The 26,121-nt window shown below is 47.0% G+C and overlaps 3 protein-coding genes across 52 annotated transcripts in view; 1 reads left to right on the top strand and 2 right to left on the bottom strand.

Annotated features, from left to right (window-relative positions):
• The first annotated feature begins 173 nt into the window (after positions 1 to 173).
• tyms (thymidylate synthetase) lies at positions 174 to 5,237 on the top strand. The gene is made up of 7 exons (XM_049001011.1): positions 174 to 563; positions 1,483 to 1,556; positions 2,050 to 2,224; positions 2,421 to 2,522; positions 2,680 to 2,855; positions 3,736 to 3,807; positions 4,918 to 5,237. The coding sequence occupies exons 1-7, from the start codon at positions 332 to 334 to the stop codon at positions 5,053 to 5,055; spliced, it is 969 nt and encodes a 322-aa protein (XP_048856968.1). The 5' UTR covers positions 174 to 331; the 3' UTR covers positions 5,056 to 5,237.
• On the bottom strand, positions 5,188 to 15,072 carry enosf1 (enolase superfamily member 1). Its single transcript, XM_049001002.1, has 16 exons — positions 14,729 to 15,072; positions 14,456 to 14,558; positions 13,755 to 13,870; positions 12,850 to 12,936; positions 12,410 to 12,436; positions 11,681 to 11,753; positions 11,085 to 11,123; positions 10,376 to 10,458; positions 9,964 to 9,998; positions 8,847 to 8,934; positions 8,570 to 8,704; positions 7,738 to 7,779; positions 7,489 to 7,618; positions 6,577 to 6,676; positions 6,241 to 6,322; positions 5,188 to 5,505 (listed from the first exon to the last, which is right to left on the bottom strand). Exons 1-16 carry the CDS (start codon positions 14,807 to 14,809, stop codon positions 5,413 to 5,415), a joined length of 1,314 nt encoding a protein of 437 aa, XP_048856959.1. The 5' UTR covers positions 14,810 to 15,072; the 3' UTR covers positions 5,188 to 5,412.
• A 219-nt stretch (positions 15,073 to 15,291) lies between these two features.
• yes1 (YES proto-oncogene 1, Src family tyrosine kinase) overlaps positions 15,292 to 26,121 on the bottom strand; it is a 30,018-nt gene continuing 19,188 nt past the window's right edge. The window contains exons 7-14 of one of the 50 annotated variants that reach the window (XM_049000895.1): positions 25,732 to 26,009; positions 25,567 to 25,665; positions 25,359 to 25,500; positions 24,654 to 24,833; positions 23,393 to 23,469; positions 22,826 to 22,979; positions 22,152 to 22,283; positions 15,292 to 17,177 (exon numbers count right to left, since the gene is read on the bottom strand). In XM_049000895.1, coding sequence (XP_048856852.1) covers positions 16,969 to 17,177; positions 22,152 to 22,283; positions 22,826 to 22,979; positions 23,393 to 23,469; positions 24,654 to 24,833; positions 25,359 to 25,500; positions 25,567 to 25,665; positions 25,732 to 26,009 — 1,271 coding nt within the window. In that variant the 3' untranslated portion in view covers positions 15,292 to 16,968. Of the gene's footprint in view, positions 17,178 to 22,151; positions 22,284 to 22,825; positions 22,980 to 23,392; positions 23,470 to 24,653; positions 24,834 to 25,358; positions 26,010 to 26,121 lie in introns of all 50 variants that reach the window. The other 49 variants (XM_049000903.1, XM_049000908.1, XM_049000902.1 and 46 more) reach the window with 49 other exon arrangements.

The following is a 26,121-nucleotide window of genomic DNA, read 5'->3' as shown; positions in this document are numbered from 1 at the left end:
TACAAACCCGATAGTGGAGCGTAGGGTTTATTATCTGGTTTTCAGTGGATTTCTGGAAACGTGACATGAAACGTTTATGGATGTTACATGAACTGTGTGAAATAAAGTGTTTTGTCACATGTTAACACGCAGAAAGACTCGACGTAGTTTATTTCCGAGCAGGCTCAGCTGCCCTAGGATTGGCTTACGGCCGGGCGCCTTTTTCGCCATTCCCCATTGGTGCAATGCATGTCAGAAAACCCGCGATTTTCGCCCAACATCAACCTGCCGACAATCTGCAAGCATAGGGAAGGAGACTTAGGCCTTGGATTTTATTCCCCGAAGCGTTAAAATGCCAGCCACATCGGAGGTGCACAGCACCATGCATGGCGAGCCTGACTGCCTGGCTCACCACAGCGAGCCTGACTGCCCGCCACAGACAGAATCATCTCAGATCTTCCGTGACGAGCGCGGCTACATGGACCAGGTTAGATACATAATGCAACACGGGACCCGGAGAGGGGACCGAACCGGGACCGGGGTCATCTCCTTGTTCGGGTCCCAGGCCAGGTACAGCCTTAGGGGTAAGTGGCTTGCTTTCTTGAAAACCGTATATAATTTCTGCGACAGCAGAGTTGCCAACTCGCGCTCACGCAAGAAATCTTACGACAAATCTATATTATTCCACTGTAAACTTAAAATTAGCTACATCAAAAGCATTGGGGTAGTTTGCAAACCCTACGGACTATTTACAAGGTAATAAAACGGTTGCATACAAGTAAACTCGTCTCGAACTGCAAATCCCACACCACTCAGCTGAGTAAAGGCAACTCTGCACAAAGGCCATGACGTGTCTAACGCAGCACTGACATGTTCATATTCAACAAATAGATATTCAAAAATGCAATCTCATCCAATAAGAATTTTAACAATTAAGGCGCTAGGTTTTTATCATTTTAAAGTAATTCATCCGCGTGGTTACACCCTTACTCCTTGTTTGTTTTCCCGCGACATATAATGTCAGAGATGGAGTGTGTTTCCGATGGGAAGTGACGTTTTTCGTGACGTTTTTAATTTTAGGGGCGCACAGCATCCCCTGGTGTGGCGGAGGGCGTTTGCAGGACGGCAATTACACGCCCCCGAGCGCGCGCACACACACACACACACACACACACACACACACACACACACACACACACACACAGCCCTAACCTCTCCCATAAGTAACCAAACAAAATACAAGAATTTTGGCATTTTTAGTTCTAATTGTAGTCATAATGGGGGAATGTGGAGAAAAGGTAAAAAGTCACAATTTTTTTAAATCACATTTTGGAGACATTAGGTCCATATTCCCGCCATTCCCTGCTGCAGGTGATCATTGGGATATGTATTCTATAACAAAGTCATAGCTGACAAGGAGAAACTGCTCTAAAATTTTCACCAGGACACCTAATACGCCTAAATATTTATTAAACATATCTGACATATTATTTCTCATTTCAGACCAGTTTCCCCTTCTGACGACGAAGAAAGTCTTCTGGAAAGCGATTGTGGAGGAGCTGTTGTGGTTTATTAAAGTAAGAAAAACATTGGCAAAAAAGCTCCCTAGATGAGCCCTTTGCAGAGCAACAAATGTTACTTAGCTTTAAAAAAAAAACACATCAGATTCTGTGTGTGTGTGAGAGAGAGAGAGAGATTTGGTTACAGAATTGGATTCTGCACATACACATCTTTGTCCGACTATGCCCCCCCCCCCTCCTGAAGTTGGCTGTAATCTCTATCTTTGGGACCTTATATATGAATAAATATATATCAAATCTGCTATATAAAGATTTATCATTATTAATAAAAATATAACGGGAAATTAATTTCTTACATTTTGACTCTGTTTTCCATGGGAATCCGTCAGACGTTTGTCACACTCTGGTGACCATATTTATCCAAAGCAACTTCATATTTTGCCATATTTTATACAGTCTGGACATTTTGCCGGAGTAATTCCGGTTAACTTGGCTCATGGGTCCAACAGCCGGAGCACCTTGTGACCGGCTGTGTGTCGCTGGCTTGCAGGGCTCCACTGACGCCAAGGAGCTGTCGGCAAAGGGCGTGAAGATCTGGGATGCCAACGGCTCCCGGGAGTTCCTGGACAGCTGCGGCTTCACCTTCCGGGAGGAGGGCGATCTGGGGCCCGTGTACGGCTTCCAGTGGAGGCATTTCGGGGCCGAATACAAGGACCTGCACACAGGTGCCTGCGCCTGGACCCGCTTGAGTTCGCTTGCCAATAAATGCTCTTCATACCCATAGAGTTGGAAACATCTTTTGGTGTCGGGCTTCTGATGTTGTACATTCTGGGATTTGAACCAGTGACCTTCCTAATCTACTGGACAACACACCACCCGCATTGTTGGTTGTAAGTGTCCTTCCCTGACTTGCCCTGGCAGATTACACAGGCCAAGGAGTGGACCAGCTCCAGGCTGTCATAGACACCATTAAGAAGAACCCAGAAGATCGGAGGATCATCATGTGCGCCTGGAATCCCAAAGGTACCTGCTTCTTTCAATGCACTGGATGGGCGATTCGTCCTCTTGAAGGTCGTCAGCCTCCTGCATGAGAACCTTCAGAAGCACCTGAGAGGGAACTGGGATAGTGGGACCCTCTGATTGGCTCACAGCTAACAATGTGGTTTCATCCCCCTATCAGACCTGCCCCTGATGGCCCTGCCCCCCTGCCACGCCCTCTGCCAGTTCTATGTGTGCGAAGGGGAGCTGTCCTGCCAGCTGTACCAGCGATCTGGAGACATGGGGCTGGGCGTACCCTTCAACATCGCCAGCTACTCCCTGCTCACCTACATGATCGCCCACATCACAGGGCTCAAGGTGGGTGTGGCCTCGATACGTGGCCATCGGGAACCTCCCATACCCACTAATTCATTGGTTCTCAAATTGTTTACAATGTGTACCACCATAATGACTAAAGTTTAAATGCAGGGATACCTCCGCAAACCACTAGAGGGAGCTCATGTAGCACCAATAGTACGCACACCATAGTTTGAGAACCACTGCGCTAATCTACTCCAGATTGGGTAACTTCATAAACTAAGTAAAATTGCAGGAGGGCATCGGGCCTACAGGAGTGAAGGGTTCCCATGATAATACACGTTTGACTGGTGCAGATGTGGCTTGACTGTTTGTGACTAGCGTTCTACCCATTCTGAGTTCAGAAGATGTTTGGTTGGCCTGATCCAAACCCTCCCTGGGGGGTGAGAGGGCTGTGACACTCCCTGACAAAGGGTGCAACGTACGGCTACAAGAATGATTCCTGGTCTTAGAGGAATGTCTTGAGGAGAGGTTAGCAGAGCTGAATCTGTTTAGCCTCGAGCAAAGGAGACTAAGAGGGGACATGATCCAGGTGTATAAGATTCTAACAGGTCAGGATGCTGTTCAGCCAAATGGCTATTTCAATATTAAATACTAGAACTCGTGGCCATAGGTGGAAATTAGCGGGAGAACATTTTAAAATGAATTTGAGGAAGCACTTCTTTACACAGCGTGTAGTTAGAGTATGGAATAGTCTTCCTGCTAGTGTAGCACAAGCTAAAACCCTGGGTTCCTTTAAATCAGAGCTAGATAAGATTTTAACAACTCTGAGCTATTAGTTAAGTTCTCCCCAAACGAGCTTGATGGGCCGAATGGCCTCCTCTTGTATGTAAATTTCTTATGTTGTTATGATCTGCCTCCTCCCCCCCCCCCGCCCCAGCCCGGCGACTTTGTTCACACCCTGGGAGACGCCCACATCTACATCAATCACGTCAAGCCTCTGAAGGAGCAGGTGAGCAGCTGCTGGGGTTTTTCACTGAGCTCTAGTGCCGAAAGTCCAGAGACCAGTGGCCTGTACTACGAAGTGGAATTACTGGCTTATCAGGGAAAATGTCACATTTAAGGTAGTCTGGGCAAAATGTAAGTGAACGAATATGAAGTGCATTTACACTGTGGTACCTTAAATCTGACAAGTTACCCCCATAAGCCAGTAACCCAGCTTCGTAGTACAGGCCACTGGAGGAATCAGGAAGCAGAGGCTAGGCGGGCCCTTTATTAGATACCCCTGCCGGGTCGGACCCAGTTTTATCTCCAGAACCTTTTCAGTGGTTCAGTGTAGCCATTCTGCTCACCACTGCTGTACTGAGCTGTTATTATTGCACTTGTGACCTTCCTGTTAGCTTTAACAAGTCTGGCCACTGGCCTCAGACCTCTCACATTAACAAGGTGTTTTCGCCCACAGAACTGCCACAGTCCGGGTGTTTAATGTTTACTGCACCATCCTCAGTAAACTCTACACTCTGTAGTGTGTTAAAAACCCAGGACGTTGGCCGTTTCTGAGATGGTGCCAAGCATTGTGGTTCCAACAACAATGGCACTATATTTATAACCAATTAGCTCACGCGTCTTATCCATTCAGATGCTCAGCCAAAGAGTAAGTGAACCACTTGACCCTGTTTGCTTGCTGTATGTATTCATCCACGTGATTGGCTGTTTGGAGGATCAGGCCGTTTGCCTTAACCAGCTGGGATTAGCTAATCAGCTGGCTCCTGAGTGTATTCCAAGGCCACAAGCTAGATTTTATTTTTAAGAATAGAAAAGGTGACACTTTCATCCCCTCACATCAGTGTGTCTTACCCCAATCCTTGGGGTCCCCCAGCCATTCCACACTTTTTGCTCCCTTCCTGCATACCCGACCCAAACGGTTAAGAACAAAGCAAACGATACAGAACTCCGAGTGGCTGGGAGGAGGATCATGACGACACACTGATTTAGATGGTGTGCTGATGTTAAACTCTGCTAGACAGCTTACATTCAGATTATAGCTCTGCGCTCGGGGACACCCCCCGCACTGCTTTTCCGTGGGGGTGTCCCTGATTGACATGCTTTCTGCCCCCTCCAGCTCCAGCGGGAGCCCCGCCCCCTGCCCAAGCTGAAGATCCTGAGGCAGGTGGAGCGCATCGACGACTTCCGCCCCGAGGATTTCGAGATCTGCGGCTACAACCCCCACCCCGCCATTAAAATGCAGATGGCGGTCTGAGCTTCCACATCACCTGCTCCCTGATTTCTACTTTAAACATCCAATCCTCTTTTTCTACGTTATTGTTTTTCCTCCTAAAAACGGTAAATGTTTATGTGTATAGGTCCGAGTTAAGAATTCACATCTAGACAATTGTCAATTTGATCTTTATTATATTGAATAAAAGGTTCGGTTTTCATCAAGATTTTGTATGTTTAATAAAAGGCAGAAAGTGCTCAGTTAAAAATCAGTTCATGTTCTAAAAACCACATGATAGAAAAGATTTTATACAAAGATCAGTTTGAATTCAAACCTTTAACAAGCTGTGGAGTGGTCCCTTCTAAGGATTAAACCATTTGTGCGTGGGTGGGGGAGTACTTATTGATGTCTAAGGCCTTGCCACACCTCCCCTTGGGGGTAATGGTACTTCTTCACTGACTCCTCCTTCATTTCTGTGGAGTATCCTGGATCCTGGTGTTAATGAACAACACATACAACACATTCTACAGTTTCAGAAGTAAGGTGTTAAAGACCTCAATCGGCAGACTGGTAATTTGTGCAATTATTGGTTGATTTAGTGTAGTGCTGCTCTTTCACCCCACTAGGGGGTGTGCATCCAGCCTCTAATGAGTGGTGTTGGCCGTTTTTCTCCTGCAGTTTGACGGCAGGTGGTGAGACCAGGGGTGGGCAATCTTACAAGCAAAGGGCCAGTGTATATGCAGGTTTTTGGGATAAGCTTTAGGTCAGATGTTCAAACCCAGGTGTGAGGACTCATTAGCCAATCAGTCCACTAATTAATAATCTAATTAGGGGATTGCAGCAAAAACCTGCACACACACCTGCCCATTCTGGATAAGATTGCCCACCCCTGGGTTAGACTAACTCGGGTCTCAGTCACTCAGTGGGTAAATCTGTCTGTGCTCTGTGATGAACTGGTATCTATCCACAGTGTCCCCTGCCTCATGCCCTGGGATCGGATTGGATCCAGCAGCTCAGGACCCTGACCAGCATAAGTGGTTTGAAAAGGAATGGATGGACTGGTGGATTTATCTTTTCACTGTATGTGTTTCATTGCTAGATTCTGCTGTTGCTTGGTGAGAAATCCATGCAAAGAAAGTAACTGTACACTATCACCCAGAATATCTTTCCTTAGGATTCAGGCATCAGAAGTGACGGGTAAGCCCTGGCCACCCTGCTGGGTCTCACCTTCGGGGGCATGTAGCAGGCATCTCGGATCTCCACGGGGCTCTTGAAGTGCTCATGAAGGTGATCCACGTACTCACACATCCTGCAGAGAAAGCGACAGTGGGAAAGGTCAGGCTGCTCGAACGCAAGTCAGATCCCACACTGTGGGAAGCTCGTTTACATCACAGGTCTGAATGGTGCTGCTTTTGAATCAGGTACAACAGAATGTTGCATTGGAACATGCATGCATGAGACTTCAAACCTGATCTGAGGAACTGACCAATCAGATATTGTTCACAACCGTCAACCAATCAAAACGAAGGGTTTCCACTCACTGTGCTAGATGGTTTGACACACCTGTTGTGGAGGCTGGCCGACACTGATATGTAGTCGAAGAGGATCAGGTGCTGCACGAGCTCGCAAAGTCCCACCCCTCCGGCATGGGGGCACACGGGTACTGCAGGGACAACATTCCGACAGCGTTTCTTTAACATTTTCATGCAAACTAATGCTGACATATCCAAAGGCACACAACGCTAACAGCTCAACTACCATGTCCAAGTATACAATCCCAGGACTTGAACCAACAATCTTCTGGTTTGAAAATCATTACACCATCATACAGCTCAGAATTTTGGCGTTTCCAGGAAATGGTAACAGGTGTTAGTTACCTTTAGCAAGTAATTCCCATCTGGAACCACAGGCAATGTATGAAAAAGCAAGATTTTTTGCTTAGCTGGACAACTTGTCGAATTTAAGGTACCTCAGTTTAAATGGCCATTATCTTTGTTCACTTAGAATTAGTCCGAACTACCTTAAATCCAACAACAAACCGACTAATCATGAAATCCAATTCAATCCCGGTTAATTGTTAGCAATTGATAACACATTACGTGCGGTGCTTTGCGTATAAAACTCCGTGGCAGCATGTCCACAGATAAGCTGGACGGTATAGTGTGTGCGACCGATTTAATGAGCCACAAATGAGTAGTGATTAAACAGTATAAAACTACAACTTTCCCTTCTGTTGATAAAGGGCGCAGCCATCTTGGATTCTGAACTCGGGGTCCTCTGTGCTGCTCCGAGATATTTCTCACATTTCCGAGAAACGAGAGCGCGCACGTCGTCACTTCTGGCTTCAAAACTCGGAATCCGAGTTCCGAGGGCAAATGGAACGCACCATAACATCCATAATGCATAGTACTATCCAGTACCACATTAATAATAACGAAAACAGCGCCCTCTACTAGGTCATCTGAGGATGTTCACCCTGGAACTTGCAGGCCATTAGCAGCACAGCCAGGTTCTCGTTGACGCTGCCAAGCCGGCAGCTGTCGATCTGGACGAATTGCAGGGCCGAGGCCTGGAGCAGCTGTTTGAACATCACACGGTTGTGGCACTGGGGGGGCAGAGGTCAGGGATCACAGGAGCTACCATTTACTGTATATACAGCAGTTAGGAGGCCTCACAATCCAGGCAAAAACAGCTGGTATAACCTCAACAGGTCACATGACTCACCTGCTCCCCAGTGGCCACTCCGATGCCCAGAGGAGCCAGGGCCTGCAATACCGACAAGGCTGCAGGTCAGCGTTAAGCCAGAAGGGGGCGCTGTAAGCCCAATGGACAGTGACTGGAAAGAGCTCACTGCTTTAATGAGGACCTTATGGGGCTGAACTGGTGTCAGGCACGTAGAGTGCTGGCCAGGAATGATGGGATGGATATTGCACAACAGATTTTTTATTTTAAGTACTTGTATTCACATAGATATTTTCCATTTTAAAACCTTTTACAAAAGGTTTTTTTACAAAAAAATTTACAGCACACTAAACAGAGAGACTCCATGCTTATTTACGAAAGCGTTTCATTTGATCAGCGAGACATCTGTCGTTGGTTTATCTTGGAGGAAGTTACCCCCCCTCCCAAAGGGGAAGCTGTCACACCTCTGCTCTCCATCAATCCATCACCATTATTTTTTTCCCCTTGAGTTTCTCCTGTCATCTCGGGAATGCGAGGTCAGCAATCCCTCATCAGAAATCCAGAGTAAGCCAGTACCAGTTATACATCATCTTCTCTACCTCTTTCTTCCTCAGTAATCATTGCCTACATCTCTTCTCTCATATTCTTCTCCCCTCTGTCATCTTTCTACCTGCTTTCTTTTCTTCTCCCTACCTATATCCTTCTTTCCTTCCTGACCCATCTCTCTCTCTCTCACTCTTCTCTCACTCTCATCCCTCTTCCCTTCTCTTCTCCCACTCCATCCCTCTCTCCTTTCTTCTCTTGCTCTTCTTTCCCACTCCTCTCACTCTCATCATTTTCTAGGTCATTTATCCTCTCGTCTTCCCAGACCCACCTTGGAGATGGTGGCATGCCCCAGGATGTCATCGGGGGACGTCGGTTCCTCGATCCACAGGGGCTTGAATTCCGCAAGCCTCGTCACCCAGTCGATGGCTTCCCCCACATCCCACCTCTGGTTGGCATCGATCATCTGGAAAAGCCGGAAGGCACCTCAAATCTATCAACCAAGAGTGCTGATATTACAGGCAGATGGCCAATCAAAGCAGAGGGGCGATGATGGTATGTCACTTCCTGGATCTAGCCCTCAACAAAATCATGATGGAGATGCATACCAAGGTGTTGTCAGGGCCGATCGTCTCTCTGATCAACCGACAACGACGAATGTCATCTTGAAGATCCGCCCCAACTTTGACCTTGAACCTGTACCAAGAGCAGGGCACCTACTCAAGATTCCTTTATTTGTCATGAACACAGATATACAAGTACAGCATGTAGTGAAAAGTACACAGAACAGCTTGCAGAACTTCCTGTGTTTGCAACTCTAACCACCGTAGTAGCTTCCTAAGAAGCAATTATCTCATTCTCAAAAAAAAAAAAATGGATCACAGATGTGGAAAGACCAGTAAATGGATTCTCAGGGAAGATTAGAAAGTGATATTCATAATTAATATCACCGAAAGTGCAATTTGCATTCATTCACTTGGCAGACTTTCAGACACTGGGTGACTTATGGGGACCATAGGCATATAAACGCAAAGGAAAGAGTGTTATTTTCTACAGTGTCGAATGGCCAAGAATAATTGCGTCTGCAATGCACATCATTAAGAAAGGGGACACGCTGTTGCAGAGCCTCCAATCTACATGGTCCCCGAGAGGACAGTCAACAAAACACACAGCAGCGCTGCTACAGCGCTGGATGTCACGGGGAAAAGGCTGGTAGTTCAGGGTCATTTTACTCTGAAACATCAATTAATGGAAACTAGCATCTATCTCAAGAGAACCTGGAGTGCAAATTTCAGCAGCTCAAAAACATATTGTAGAGTAGTACTTGTATATTATTTCCAACTTTTTTTACATAATGAAATCAAATTGGCAAGTACTGACAATGACCTGACATTCTTTCCCCAAAAAGAGGTGAGATTCTGTATTTTAAGAATGGAGCTTTAAAACTGCTCCCTTTAAAATGTAAAAAGGCTGAAGATGACTGCATCAACAATATTAACAAAATGAGCAAATGGTCTTTAATACACGAATAATGGCTTAAGAAGCTTTTAAATCTTCTGGAATACAGCAGGAAATAACCATGAAATATTCAGTGATCATCATAAAATAATTGCTATAACCCACTAAGTCCTCCATAAGATTAAACTCTGTACTAATCCTCCTACTGCGGGACAGACACCATAGCCACCTGAGTCGGGTTTGGACTAATGTCTAAGGTTCTCTCACCTGGTCCACTTGCAGTTCAGGGCCTTGGTGCAGAGCTACAGGAGCAGAGAAATGGACAAAGGTCACCTTCACTGGCGTAGTGAAAATGAAAGTGGCGTAGTGAGGTGAAAGGTCACAGATCCAGGAGACAGCAGAACCACTTATCTAGAGCAGAAAGCCACAAATCCAGGGGCCATCAGCATACCTGGATCCTACAACTCCTTCATACAATTAACATACTGAAGGCTTAATTAATTTACAGAAATAATTAGTTCAGATAATATGTCAGCCAGACTAGGACCTTGGACTGGGAGTCTAGAGCCCTGATCAGGCACAATCACTGCAGACAGGCGGTTTTGGTTCTGTACTGCCGGACCTGTTGGTGTGCATCTTGGCAATGACTAGGGTGCCTTTAGGGCGGCGCCATAGAGACCTGTTTGAGCTGCGGGTCCGTGTAGCCGATCCAGGCGCAGGATGTGGTGTATGCAGGGTAGCCCTCACCCAGCATCTGTTCCTCTGTAGTTCAGTGAGAGACGAAACTAGGTGAAATTCAACCTCATTGTGGGGTCATGTACATGATGGGGAGGGGCTTAAATACTGACAGATGATTGGCCACTGGAGTGACATTATACAGAGAAGCAGCTCATAATATAAATCCAAACTCCCAATGCATGCTGGGTTACATTTATACCCGTTTGGATAGCTTGAGTGGTAGTAATTAATTACAGTATTCACCCATCCATCTTACAACCGCTTAGCACAGAGGCACCACGGCTCACTCAGGTAATTGTTTTTCGATTTATTGATTTATGAGGATTACCAATTAAAATGAGACATTATTATTATGACGCCTGCCGCCAAGGGTATGATCAGAGTGCACCGTGAAGCTGTGATTTAGAAGCTTAACTTAAATCACTCTGCACAACATGGAGCGGCTGGCAGATCACCCCCACATTACAGAGCAGATGGACCGATCCATATTGCCTGTAAGCCAGTAAGGCAAAGGGTCAAAGACTGTGGAGAGAGAGAGCCCAGATGAGGATACAGTCAGGGCTGGACACGGGGCTGGTGCAGTGAATAATGTGAACAGTCTTATGGAGGCCCGTTAGCACTGCTTTCAAATCTGTGGACCGCTTACGCACCTCTCTCCTGTCTCCCCTCTTGGGCTTTCAAAAGGATGTCTGGGGGGAAAAAAAGTTCTGACAAAATAAGTGATGTACAAGTGTCCCTGGCTGTCCGAGGCATGATTAGGGAAACCGGCTCGAATTTCACATCAAATGGAAGATTAAATTAAAAATACATAGAGCGGAGAAGCACAACCCTACTGAGAACTCTTTGGAATTCTCTTCATAGCCAATCACAGACACCTTTAAACTAAAACAGACCAATCACATTCAAGTACATCCTCAATCCCACACACCTTACTATACTTGTGAATGGGAAGCTATCTTGACTTCAGAAGCTGTATTTCCAAAAACACTGATTGGTCAGGGCATGATTATTAGCTACAGTTTCTCTAAAGTAACAAGAATGTATACACAAACCCTCAGGGTTGTCTTGAAAGATAAATATAATTACCATTATTAAGTCAAACGCCAGCCCCAGATTAGCGATCTGACATGGTATTGGTCCTGCGACTATCTTCTGGTGACACAGGACCGAGAAGATTATGTCTCAGAAAGACATGAAAGAGGGGTAATGGGTTATTACAAAATATCAATAACGATCAGAAACCCACCCAAGGCCTCCTCTTCTGTGAGGGCATCAGTGATGTATCTGAAGTCGATGCAAGATACCAGTTGTTTGGGGTCCTGGTGGAGACATGATGATCACTGCCAAGGTATCTGCTGCATGAAGCTCTCTACCAGGTTCATATTCCTGTGGGGCGGCTGGTCCTGCTTTAGTCCAGCATCTAGGCTGAATCTAGAATCGAGGCTGATGAACTTACCGTCTCAAATGACAAACCCACACTGACTAAGTCTAAGGGCTTGTTGGGCTCGAACATAAAAAAAACAAAAAAACTACATGCTTTTAAGAATACTTCTCAGGGAGTTTTCATTATAATCGGGGCTTAAGATGTTACTCTTTACTGCAGGTTTTCCACAAATTATATCAGCAGGAGTTAATTGATGTACTGCTGCTACAATGTAACATCTTTTTAGTCAACTATTTATTTGTGAATTGTGGCCTTGAGGTTTTGTTTTTATTGTCTTTTTAATGGGATTTTAATGTCTTCTATTTTTGATATATGCCTATGCCCATGTAAAGCACTGTGAATTGCCCTGTGTTTAATTGTGCTATATAAATAAAACTTGCCTTGCCAGTGTGAAATGCTTGGCAAGCAGAAATGGCTTGACTCAAACTTTAGGCTGAAACTTAGACTAAGTAGGGTCATAAAGACAGAAGACAAATATATATATGCTCTTTGAAAATACTAGTAAATGCCCCCTAACTCCGACCAACTCACCAGGTCTACAAGGAGCTTCCAAAGTGGCTGAAAACAAGAAAGAAAATACTTGAAAAATACACAAATACCGAGTAGCAAAGAACTAATCAGAGAAGACAGAGCAACACTACATAGATAAGCAGAATTCCAGGAGCCTGTAATATAGATATAAATGTACTAGACAGGTTCTACCTGCCAGCTATAGTTAACAGAGTGCTATGTGGTTGTCCTTGGCAGCTTTTTATTGCTAGCTAGCACACTCCAGAGACATTTCAGGATTGGGGCTAAGCTCTGCAGGATCTGAATGTGAGCTGGAGGCTCAACTATCTCTGAATCTTTGGTGGTTTTGTCTTTGAAGTGAGAAATGTAATCATTTTAACATTATTCCTCAGCCGAGTGACTGCCCAATTCTAATTACAGGTGAAATGCTTATAAACTTCTTATTAATATTCCGGACTCACCTTCCCCTCTGCCTTAGCCCAGAGGTCCCAGATGGCATTGAGGACAGCAGCTGTAGCTAGGTGAATTACCCCCTTCTCAGGTCCAATCTGCCCCCCCAGGGCCAACACAAGACAGTAAACTTAATCTCCAACTCAGGTACCCAGAGACACACAACGACCAGAATTCCCGTCATACCATAACCGCTCAAAGACTACAATACTTTTCACAGCTACCAAATTACCATTTTACCCAGGACAACCTTCCAAGAGTAAATTCATCAGGAAAGATTACAGTCAATCAACAAATGTCACCAATCCTAAAGAAGGACCTTGGACAGACAACTGGAACTTGTCCAAACTTTTCACTCTCTGATGTTATGAAGAGATATTTATGTTGAGGGTTAAAAGCATATCCTGGAAGAACTCATATTACTCCATTTTACTCACATTCTTGTCAAGGCCCAACTTCCAAATTCAGTTTTTATACATAATTATCAGAGGTGGGTTGTCTGTCTTCTCTTCAGGGCCCAGTGACTGTTTAAGGCCAAAAGGTGCCCCCCAAATAAATGAGTGGTGGCATTTACCACACTTGAGATAATCATTTTCCATCCATCCATTTCCCAAAACGCTTATTCTTCTAAGTCGCGGGGGGGGGGGGGGGGTCCGGAGCCTATCCCAGAAGAAACCCCCCGACGACATGGGGAGAACATGCAAACTCCACACACATGGAACACAGGCAGAGACGTGAACCTGGGTCCCAGAGGTGTGATACCGCCCCAGGCCGATTTTAAATGGTATAACAGTATAGCTGCATTTCCCATAATCCTCTGCTGCTGTGGCAAATTGGTGAAAAGAGTGCCATTCTGCCTATCAGTGACATCCGGAGGGGACAGAGTGCACCGTTTATTGCTAGATATGTCACTCACCCATCGCATCTGCCCGTCGCTGGTGAGCAGCCTGTAAAAGCTGCGGAAATCGCCCACGATGTCGTCCAGCGCCTTCCCGACCACGAGCGCTGAAAGCGCTTCCACGGCACACACCACTGCATGGGGCACAGACATCGCACAGCAACAATCAGCACACCCCACAAATGCAGAGGCGGTGCCAGAAATGTAACAAGATACTGGTGGCTACTTATCCGAGGCCTGACTTAGTAGACAAGCATGGGTTCGATTTTTCTGGGGCACTAGAACCCCCCCCCCCCCCATGTAGTGACTGTTTCTGGCCAACAGGGGCCGCACGCATGTGTGGTTTGAGTGGTTACATACACCATTACAGGTAGCTTATTTCAAGCAGCACAGGTCACAAGGCAGGAGTACGCCGGTCCATCGCAGTGTACAAACATGTACACATTATGACCAAGTACTATGACTTGGTTTACATAATTTATTTTAGGTCTAATTAATATGTAGCAGTTTATACACGCTAAATATTTAATAGTGTAATCGAGGAAACCACATTCTTCTCTATAATCTCAAATGTTTATAATGTCTAGTGACTCTAGTCTTTATGCACAGAAGGCGAATAACCACCAGATGGCACCAGGACGCATATAGTATACATTATACATAATTTTGGAAGACGAAACAAATCTCAGGTAAACGGCTTTTTAAAATACAAACCTCACCTATTTCCGTGCCTTTTCCTAGCGTAAATGTCAGGCCATAGCCCCTGGATCCCCGGTCCGTCTCGATAACTACATAAGCAACCGAATAATCCGGATCGTTGTGCTGCGGGGAATCACATGATAAGGGCGTTTAATCCACACTGCAGATTCCAGCTAAAACACAGCGACTGCAATATGATGATCCACTGCAAAAAACGATATAACTCACATAGCATACAGTCAGCTAATCGTGCACTTACATTTAATAATAATAATAATAATAAATGCACCTACCATCGCATCCGAGCCGTGCTGCTCCAGCGAAGTGGGGAACCTAACATCACTGACAGTCACCTTTATGATGGCTTCCTTCATGGTGTCGTTTGGGATCCACGGTCTAACTTCACTATTCTTAACTATCGCTGTGTTTTCTTTTCCCCGGTGCAGATCGGGTCAGCGTTCACGTGCGTGTCACGTGAGGTAACACGTGGTCGCAGCGCGTGCGGCGCTATATACTGCACGGTGCTGGTCTAAAATCCGTCCGTCTGACCCTCAAAAAGAGGTTCAAATTCAGTTTCACATTGCAGTACTATGGTTTAAACCTTATCTTTTTAACCAAATGTAGACATTTCAGGTTCACAAAGTACAAAGCTAGACCGAGATTTTATTTCAACCAACCAGTCGAGCACAGAAAGTCACATTCAGAGTGCTCAGCTGGTTGGTTCAAAAATCTCGGTCTGGATTTGTACTTTCTGACCCTGAGCTTTTCACCTCTACTTTTTATCTAAGTACTTAAGGACACTACGGAAAAAAACCCTAAAACCTTTCGTGAGCAAGAACGGAGACAGGCAGACAGGTAAAAGCATGAAATGTTTTATTTTTCCACTGTACATATGTCAGGTTAGTAACCGAACTTTTTTCTTTCACGATTTACACGTCACCGGTAATTAAAATCAGTTTTTGTGCCCTCTTCGTTTAAAACTTCTCTTTAAAAAAAGAAAATAAAAGTTTTCACAACTCTGTACAAAGCCCTTGTAAATCCTTACCATGGCTAAAGGAGGGGATAGGGCGGCATGATCCGAACACACAGCGTATGGAAAAGGTTTCGGCAGAGGAGGAAACCTCACTTCTTTGTGCACGTGCACAGTGACGAAGTAGACTCTGAAATGCACAGGTGACATTCAAGGCTAGAGTACGCTTCGCAAGCTGATGGTGTCACAGTGTCACAGTACTCTCTCAAAGATGGTCCCGGCGGCTCCACAATACGATCGCATAAGTGAAAACATCAGAAAAATAAAGTATTTCAATCTTGTAGTGTTCATGTGGGCTTTCCTGGCAGCCAACTCCAGTCGAAAACGAGCGGTGAGGCCATCCGTCGATAAAAGCGTCTCTGAATTTCTTCAGGTGCACCTGTTATCTTTAATAACATAGACAGACTTGTAAACTAATTGCCCTCCTTAAAAACATTAACAATTGTTTCTGCAAATAAAGCTCTTTTCCTGGCAATGAAATAGGATGCGGGAGAAACACCGGCAAATTAAAAAAAAAAAAAAAAAACAATGATCAATGAAAATAATTAGACAGTACTTTGGCTAGCTGTGCGAGTTAGGCCGGGCCCTTACTCCCTTTGACTAAAGGCTTGCAGTACAGAAATTTCCGCCCCTGTGATTTAGTAAGAGTAAAAACGGATCTCCTGAGGCGAGAGAAGCAAGGCCAAAAGAGTCCCCGGCTCGCCTAGAGCGCCGCGGACGCTGAACGGGTACACTGCCCCCTAGCGTCGAAAAACAGCCTCATATCCACCCCCGACATTCAAACTGAGGAATCACATCACCTCAAATCGACAGCCACGTAAAAATGATATTTGCCCTGAATGTTATGCTTTTGCAGTGAAATAGAAATGCTCCCATGGACCTGTTTAAAGAAATGGTGAGGAGATTTACAAGGGGGTGGGAATTGCAAGAACGCTTCAAGTTAATTCATTCACACACAAGAAAATTAAAATTAGTTAGCCTACGAAGCTCCGCTATGGAAGTTTTCTACACATCTATAAGGGATAAAAAATCTCTCTTCCAGCTGTGCTGGCTGTTTCTCTCATTCATATCCATTCACGACGATAAAGATGTCAGATGATCAAACAACCCCGGTTCATCGTTCCAGACACCCTCGCAGACTCGATCGGTTTCACAGTACGATGCGACGTTCGCGATTTTACAGAACTGGACAATCACACTAAATACTTGGTCACCTTAAAAAAAAAAGTACAGTTGATTCAAAAACACAAAAATAAACAGGGGGGGGGCAGGGAGATGGGATTGTCCATAAAATGACCAGTGGTACCTGAAATAAGTGTCTGATGTGTCCAGGATTAGTGTTGTAAATGAAAACAAAGTGATTGAAAAATTACATTGAAACGGGACGGGGGCTGGGAGAGTGCGAAATGAAAACAATGAAATGAGTGGTTTTTACAGCCCCAGCAGGCTTCTAGCTGGCCTCCCAGCGGACCACGTCTCCCAGAATGCACCACTCCCACGCCTCTACAGGTTGTCCCCGGGCTGGTACTGCGGCTCCGTGGCGGTGAAGTAGTCCTCCAGAAACGACTGGATGTACTCAAAGGTGGGCCGCTCATCTGGGTCCTTCTTCCAGGTTTGCTTCATCATCTCGTGGAGCGACTCGGGGCACCCCTGGGGGCAGGGCATGCGGTAGCCCCTCTCCACCTGCTCCAGCACCTCACGGTTCACCATGCCTGTCGGGGGAGAGAGGGGGCACGGCTCACCATCGGCCCAGAGACACCCCCACCCCCTGGGTCCTGCCCTAAGGCAGTGAAGCCACACTGTGTCGTTCGATGTCTTTGTTTACTCAAACATTTGAAAATGTCATTTCCTCTCTTCAAGGCTTTTCATTAAATACTGCAAGTAATACATTAAAGTGAGGTAAAGGTTTTAAGAGAAATGATCAACAGCAAAGGTTTTGCGTGTTACTTTGGTCGAACTATTCAAAGCACTGGAATTAGGGGTCCAAGCGGAGCCGTCGGCGGGAGCCGTTCTGATCATTCTTCTGCGACTTACCCAGACATGTCACAAGCCTGGGCCATTTGAGGCCGAAGTCCTGACTGATTTGTATAATTCATGTTTTAACGGCAATGCTCTCAGTTTGAGAATCGCATACATCACGGAAGTCCCAGCTCAGGGCCGATTTTCCGAAAACCTTTGTGTAGACAAAGAATTCAATATAACTGTCAGAGAGATTAGGTGTCTCGGCTAAGCCCCCGGTGTCTCAACATCCCAGCGATGCTCCTGGATTTGCCAACAATAACATGAAAACCGTGTTTGTTAAGTCTTAGGAATTGTGCTATAGTATCAAAAGAGATTCCAGAGCAACCTCACAAGTTTGAAAGGAGCCGCAGAGGTCAAAGGGCACCCTGGTTAACCCGAAACGAGTCCGGTTTCAGCCAGACTCACATGGAATTTCCTACAGAAAGGTCCTTGAGCATTGATGTTAAGTACAGCTCAGTATTCGCTACAGTCTAAGAGCCGCCCTTCACAATGGAAACACCACACAGCCTTACAGATTCCTGCAGATATGTGTGACAACTTATGTGTGTTTGATGGTCTTTTAAAGGAGACATATAAAAATCTCCAAATGATGCCCGCTGTGATCAGGGATGTGGGAAGTTACGCAGCAGCTTTTCATTACGACCAAGCTGCAAAGTAGTTACTAGCTGGTAATGTACTAATGAGTCACACAAGGAATGAAAAAAGCTGTTCGCTGTACTACATCTATTCTACGAAAATTTATATCAGTCTGGGGGAAGGGGCCAATTTGCTGCTCAGTTTACTCACAAAAACAATGCATAAGCATTTTGCTGAACACGGTAATAAATTCATCTGCGCGGTGGGAGATTCGTGCACGATGTGTTCAATTTTGTGAGTTATTTCTGTTCCAGTCTGCTGGGACTGTATAATGAACTGATGTTCAACACCGCAGTGAAGGACTGTGAAACAGAAGATGAGGTGAATCGATCGGATGCGTGTTCTTCACAAACCTTAGTATTGTCAATGTAGATATTACCACATACAGGCTATTCCTTTAAACTTTTTTTTTTAATTGTAATTCCTGTTGAAATAAAGACTAGATTTATTTGTCCCAGCTTCATTTAAATTTACAGCCTATTTCTTTGTTGGTTTTGATTAAATTCCATTGATTTTGAAACTCCTTTCAAAAGTAAGGGTGGGGGGTGCAACGTGAACCTCGATACTTAATTTGGATTCATTCATCTCCCTCCCAATAAAAACCTTTGAATTTGAAATATCAAAAACTCTCTCCGACACCTGACTATACTCGTGTTAAACATGTAAAACTTTCAGTTTTTGTTTAAATAGCTTTAATGAATGCATTTCACACTTTGCTTTTACTGTGGGGCTCTCAAAACAAATCGCAAATTAAAAAACCAGGCAAAGCCCCACCCCCCACCCTATGGTGCACAGTGGGGCCTCCAGGTGTCACTGACAGGCTGCTCCAGCCTGAGGAGATAAAGAACCCAGCTTTGTGCAAAGCCTGACTAGCGTGTGCAGACAGCAGGCAGAAACCATACAAGGGAGAGTGGCTTGCGATTGGTCAGATCGGGCTCATCTCTGCACTTCGGTGTCACACCTGTATTGAGGCAGGATGGACCCGCGACATCTTTCCTGCCAGGATCCCATCTATGGAGTCTACAGTCTGTTAGCTACATGTCATCTCCTCCCCATTCTGCCTGGTCCCTGCTGGTCCTACAGGGTCTGTCAGCTGCAGTCTCTACCCTCATCTGCAAGCCCAACCACTAACACTATCTAACTGCTAGGTTGAAAAGGGCTAATCAATGAAGCGATCAGTGAAGGAATGAAGAGCTTCTGACTAAAATGGACAGGGCTACATGGCACTATCAATCACCGACCGGTTACACCCACCTCCAACAGGGCAAGAACATGTGGTGATTGACCAGTGCCCCAACCCCCACCACAGAGCTCCAGTCTTCATTACATCGCTCACTTTCCCTGCACAGCTCGGGTTTATTTTCCGCTGAACTCGGCGTCTTTACTGCTCAGTACGGCCTGTCAATGCTTCCCCCGAACATGTCCAAGCGGGCTGGGAACACCCGCCAGCCGGGCCTCTCCAAGGTTAAACCGCCTGGCAGGCAGTTCCTGCGTGGCAGTCAGTGTGTACCAAGTGGATATCCCTTTAATTTCCTCCTCTGGCTGCGTCCTGAGATCCCGAGAGCCGCCCGAAGCGTGGAGTTTCACTCCCAAGGACGTCGCCTACTGCACCTTCCCAGACAAACAGAGAGGCCCTGAGCATAAGAGAGCCGATAGCGTGAACTTCACACAGAGCCGGAGCCTAGAGAACACTGTGCAAACACACACACGTTCCCATAACTCGACAAATAGGCCGTGGGTTCAAATTCCACAAAGCACCCTTCCCTCTACTGTAAGTCCCTTCAGATATAAGCGTCAGATAAATGAATTCATGTAAATATACCAACATCTCCAGCTCACACCCTGATATAGCCAGATGTCTCACTGAGCAATTCAGGTCACTTACTTACCACCGCCCCCGCCACCCCCATGGACTTTGACTTGTCCGGGACCCTAACCAACCTGCCACCCAGACAGCGTGGGCCCGCCCTTTCACAGCGGGTTATCAGCTCACGTGATCCGCATTTGATGCTCTCGGCCTTCACGCTTGCCTAACCACGCCGATCCACTCCAGAAGCCGCACCCCTCTCCCACTGGCACGTGGATTATTTTCACAGACATTCCGGTCTGAATTCGCACCCTTTACATCTGAATCATGAACCCCCCGCAGGATTTTTCCGGTAAACATTCAACTCTGAGTGGGATTGCCAAGGTGGTTAGATCCTCCTTTCCATTAATCTGCATTTTATTCTCAATATTAAGCTGCAAGCACCAGGAATTGTACATTTAAAATTAAAGCACGAGAATAACACCAGTGACGTCTGTCATCTTTTGTTAATCCCTTGCTAAACATTTAAAATACCCTGTCCCCAGAAAAGGGAATTTCCGCTTGTGTGGGAGGGGGAGGGTTTGGGGGCAGGGCTGTGGGGGGGGGGGGGGAGAGTTTGAAACACAATGCAAATTACAGACAGCGCACACACGGACCACCTCTCAGGGACAAAGCCACCATCTGGCCTAGTTCTAGGATTAGCGCTGACAATTGACTGAATCTCTCTCTCTGAAATAATGCAGCAATGGCCTGCTGGCATTTCAGGAAGCAGAGTGAATAATTCCTTTGTGTTTCAAGCCAGTGTTTCTCAGCCCAGTCCTCGAGGACCTGCAGAAAGTCCATATTTTTGCTCCCTCTCAGCCAATCAACACCAAATACCTGGTAGAAAGTGGGTTTGGGAGCACGGCGCCCACAGACTGCGTTGAGAAACACCGTTTCCATTTCCTATAAGTGCACAACAGCTTTCTGTATTTACAGGAAATCTAAACCTTCAGCAAAACTAAATCAGCCTTTTGGTTAAACTGACCTTTCTTCACTCTCATGAGACCTCTGCGGCATTTCCAGAACACGCAGTTTTTCGATGACATCTTATCGGGTATATTTTTATGGGAATATTTCAGGTAACCCATATAATGTGCATTACAGTTACCCATGTGTATACATTACAGTACGGAGAACAGGCGACACACACAGATGGCTAAGAGACTGTACTCATTCCACCAAAACAGCTGCATGATTCAACCGCATTCATATGCTAATTAAACAGAGCATCTTACAACTACCAGCCTGGGAAGCTGACTAACAACACTGTAAATGGATAGCCAAACACAAACACCCTAATTATCTAAACAAGTGCTCCTACAAATTACAGAAAGGCAGCAGGAAGAGGGAAGATGCAGCGGCGAGTTACTACGGCTCCTGATAGGTCACCCAGCAGGGACAAAAGGGGGTCGCTCTGCAGATGACAGGGGGGCATGGAGGTCCTTCAAAGCGGACAGCAAAGAGAACCAGCCAGGCTCGATATACGGACCTTCACAGTCAGCAGAATGTCACATGTTTAACGGTGACATCTTCACCCTTTGGCCAGAACTACAGACGCATTCAATGAAAAATTATGTGAAAATCAAAATAGTAAAGTGTAACCGCATCCTCCCCTTGCTCCGTGAAGGATGAAGGTGATCAGGCGCTGTCGTATTTACGTGCGTGCGTGTTTCATCTGCCAAACAGCTCTGTGCTCTCAACATTTTCCTTGACGTACTTCACCGGATCTACCCTAATAAGGCAGACAACCGGTTAACTCTCTAGTAATCAGCAAATATAATTACACTAAATTTAGACGGAGTGCATAATTCAGGAGATAAGCAGTTGGCCTAGAGATGGTTATCGAGCTCAAGCTGTCTAGACCAGCACCAGGAAGACTCTGGGCCCCGAAAACATCCCAAACATCTCTGAGCGGAAATCCCACGAAGGGGACAGGTGCGGCCTGTGAAAGCTCCCACGCCTGGTCCGCACAGCTGTCGAAACCACGCCAAATGACAAGTCTCATTACGGACAGCGCCGGTGGCAAAGGAGACTCGGTAATGGTTGTAATGAAGGCCATTAAATCTGCCCCAAGTGCATACAAGTCTGCAAGTGACACCACCCATTTTGGCGCCTAGATTGGACTGACATTCGTAGGACCGGGGATTGAGGCCCCAAAAGAGCGCCCCCCAGTGCTCACCTGGATAAGGCACTCTGCCCTTGGTCACCAGCTCTGTCAGCAGGATGCCGAAGGACCAGACGTCCGACTTGATGGTGAAGCGGCCATACAGCGCCGCCTCGGGCGCTGTCCACTTGATGGGAAACTTTGCCCCTGTCAGAGAGAAGCAGGGAAACTGCCAGTTAGCGATGAGCACATCATGCCTCTCAGCACCACCAGGTGTCGCCAGCGAGCCTGGGATCCCAAACCACGGGTGAGGGTGAGTTCAAGCGGCAAAACCGCTTCCTAAGGCAGCAGATCCTCTAAGGACTTTTCTTTTTTTAAAAGATTATTTACAGATTAAAAAGCATTAAATTACAGCTGTTTGGTGGATACCGGCTTTCACCGCACAGATCCCATTGGATGCCTGGAGTATCACGGAAGATTACTCCACATGAAATCACAGAGAATGAGATTGTTTATCACAGACAGAAAAATGTAATAAGCCCCATACTGAGCTGCTTATATAATCACTACCAGTTTTCCTAGACAAAACGTACAATGATAGGATGCAAAAAAAAAAAATCTGTCTACGGCGAAGCGAGATAAGACAACCTCACACATCACTCCCGGGGAGTTTTCCCCTCCACTTGTATTTTGAAACGATGCCGCCCCACCCCCCCTCCAGTGGTGTAAAAGCTCGGCGGCTGGGCCACCTTGTCTGGCTGTGTATTCGTTATCTTCGATGAGCCTGGCCAGGCCAAAGTCAGCGATCTTGCACACCAGGTTATCCCCGACAAGGATATTGGCAGCCCGTAGGTCGCGGTGGATGTAGTTCATCCTTTCGATGAACGCCATCCCGTCCGCGATCTGGAAAAGAAGAGGGGGGGGGGTTAAGTTGTGGGGCTTGCCAAGACATTTCACACCTGCTCAGTGATGGATCACACACACACCCACCCCCCCCCCCCCCACCCAGAAAAAGGGGCATTTAGGACATGAGCTTCTCACATGATGAATGGGCTCCTTTGTACTGGGATAAAAGAGGGCAGCACACGGAACTGATCTGGAGGTAAATTCAGGAGGAGCCCCCTTGCCCTCTTAGAATGTGACACCCCCTTCTGACACCCTGAGACTGAAATGGGATTCCCTGATGCCTTTGGGGAGGGAAGGGGGTGTGTGAGATCCTTAAATCTCTATACAGGCTACATGTTCCCCATCATAAGCAGCAAGATCCACAACTTGGGCGAGAGACGGCCAGTGGGAACGCGGCGCTATCCGCTCACCTGGGCTGCCATGTCCACGAGCTGGGGGAGCTTCAGGAAGCGGCCATCTCCCTCCTTCAAGAAGTCTAGCAGGCTCCCTGAAAGTCGCACAAGGTGTGAGGCGCGTTTCAGAAGGCAGGAGCCCATTTCCTGCACCGATACCATCTATCGTCGGTTGTTACTTTTTATAGTTTATTGTTATCAATAATTAGTACCCTGTAAACGCTACTTTCAGTAATAGAAAATGTTTCAATGATCTTCATATTGGTTTAAAACTATAAAATGAAGCCTGTTAAAATGTGTCAGCTTAGCCGTCCCTAACCCTAACCCTAACCCTAACCCCACAGTCATGCCAGGATTTGCAGCCACTGTCCAATGAACTCATGTTTTTGTCTTTTGTCTCAACCACTCAGATATCATGCTTGGCTAATCAATACTCCATTGTTATTTAGCAAAGCAGTTGGTGGAGAAATGTAACGAATACATAGAATAACTGAGGTTGCCCTAAGGAGACCTTTGGAAACCAAAGCAGAGTTTACGCATCAATCTAACCCACCTATCTACCGGTATCCATAGAGACACAGTGTCAATCCCCCTTCCGGGCCAAAAAGCTCAAAAAACACATTAAAAGGCATTCCCAGCGACATCCCAAAAGTGCCACGCTTTAATTAAATTTTTGCTAATTAAAAAGGGGGAAAAAGAGCAGAAAAATTACTTGACTCAGGCGAAGGGACGCATTCAATGACAGTGAAACTCAGGAACGGATCAGGAAGGGTTTTCCCGCAGCCAGCGTTTCTGAGTGCTGATCCTATGCTTTAACACACGCTGACGGTTTCATTTCATTTATGCAGCTAAAGCCACTCCTTCCAGAACATTCCAACGGTGTGTGAGAATAACTGAATTATGGGAGGCACATCCCGAAAAACAGAGAAAGCCTGCCCTTGGGTGGCTCAGGGCAACCTCAAACGGTAAGGTAGTGGCCAGACAGATGCACATTCCCCAGTATACAAAAGTAATCCTTCTTAAACTGATGGGTTCATACATTGTGTGACCTGCATCCAAGTGTCCGAACTTCTTCAAAGAGGAGCTCTAGCTTATGAAAATGAACGTAACATATGATGGGGTAGAGCTTTCAGTGAAAGGATGAGGGGTCTGTCAGGGTGGGCGGAGCCCACACTGATTGGATGGGGCCTACAATGATAGGGAGGGGCTAGCACGGATAAAGTAGAGCCTTTGAGGGGCAGGGCTGGTACTGGGGCTCAACGAGGTGGGCGGGGCTTGCCTTTGGCCATGTATTCAGTGACTATGTAGATGGGCTCCTCAGACACCACAGCATAGAGGGGCACCAGCTTGTCATGCCGCAGCTTCTTCATGATCTGGGCCTCCTGTAGGAAGGCCTCGGGCGACATGGTGCCTGGTTTCAGTGTCTTGATAGCCACCTTGGTGGTGCCGTTCCAGGTGCCTGTAGGGAGCACACAAGGGCCAGCCGCAGTCAGCATTCAGCTCCAGCTGATGCCGAAAAGGTCTGGGAGTGCGGACTCCTACGTCAGCAAGCAAAGATGCCGCAACTTGATAAAACGCCTGGCGGGAAAATAGCCCAGTTCGTTCGACGTGGTCCACCACCAGTCACCATTCCCCAGGACAAAACCACCACCCGGAGATCTGTGTGATGACAAGCAAGTTGGGACCTGTCTGCATGCGTCAGCGGGGAGTGACAGACAGCGGGCGTGCAGGGACTCGTAAGCGGACTCCTTACCCATCCGGACCTCCCCGTAAGGGGACTCCTTACCCATCCGGACCTCCCCGTAAGGGGACTCCTTACCCATCCGGACCTCCCCGTAAGGGGACTCCTTACCCATCCGGACCTCCCCGTAAGGGGACTCCTTACCCATCCGGACCTCCCCGTAAGGGGACTCCTTACCCATCCGGACCTCTCCGTAAGGGGACTCCTTACCCATCCGGACCTCTCCGTAAGGGGACTCCTTACCCATCCAGACCTCTCCGTAAGGGGACTCCTTACCCATCCAGACCTCTCCGTAAGGGGACTCCTTACCCATCCAGACCTCCCCGTAAGGGGACTCCTTACCCATCCAGACCTCCCCGTAAGGGGACTCCTTACCCATCCAGACCTCTCCGTAAGGGGACTCCTTACCCATCCGGACCTCTCCGTAAGGGGACTCCTTACCCATCCGGACCTCTCCGTAAGGGGACTCCTTACCCATCCAGACCTCTCCGTAAGGGGACTCCTTACCCATCCAGACCTCTCCGTAAGGGGACTCCTTACCCATCCAGACCTCTCCGTAAGGGGACTCCTTACCCATCCAGACCTCCCCGTAAGGGGACTCCTTACCCATCCAGACCTCCCCGTAAGGGGACTCCTTACCCATCCAGACCTCTCCGTAAGGGGACTCCTTACCCATCCAGACCTCCCCGTAAGGGGACTCCTTACCCATCCAGACCTCCCCGTAAGGGGACTCCTTACCCATCCAGACCTCTCCGAAGCAGCCCTGGCCCAGCTTCACTTCCAGCCGCAGCGACTCGCGCGGGATCTCCCAGGCGTCCTTGGCAAGGCCCTGCGTCTGCGGCTTCACCGTGGGGCACACGGCCGTCAGCCGGTAGCACAGCCCGTCGGCGTGCTCTGGGGAGGGGGGGCAGGGGTTAGCTCGCCGATGGGGAGGCTTCTGTCGATTAACCAAGGAAGCCGGGTCATTAGCTTCCGGCTCGGCATGGAATTGGGAGTTTTGTGCGTA

The sequence above is a fragment of the Brienomyrus brachyistius genome, unplaced genomic scaffold (genome assembly GCF_023856365.1).
Source record: "Brienomyrus brachyistius isolate T26 unplaced genomic scaffold, BBRACH_0.4 scaffold54, whole genome shotgun sequence".
Lineage (NCBI taxonomy): Eukaryota > Metazoa > Chordata > Actinopteri > Osteoglossiformes > Mormyridae > Brienomyrus > Brienomyrus brachyistius.
The sequence above is the reverse complement of the archived record's forward strand: the minus strand, read 5'-3'. Positions and strand labels throughout refer to the sequence as shown.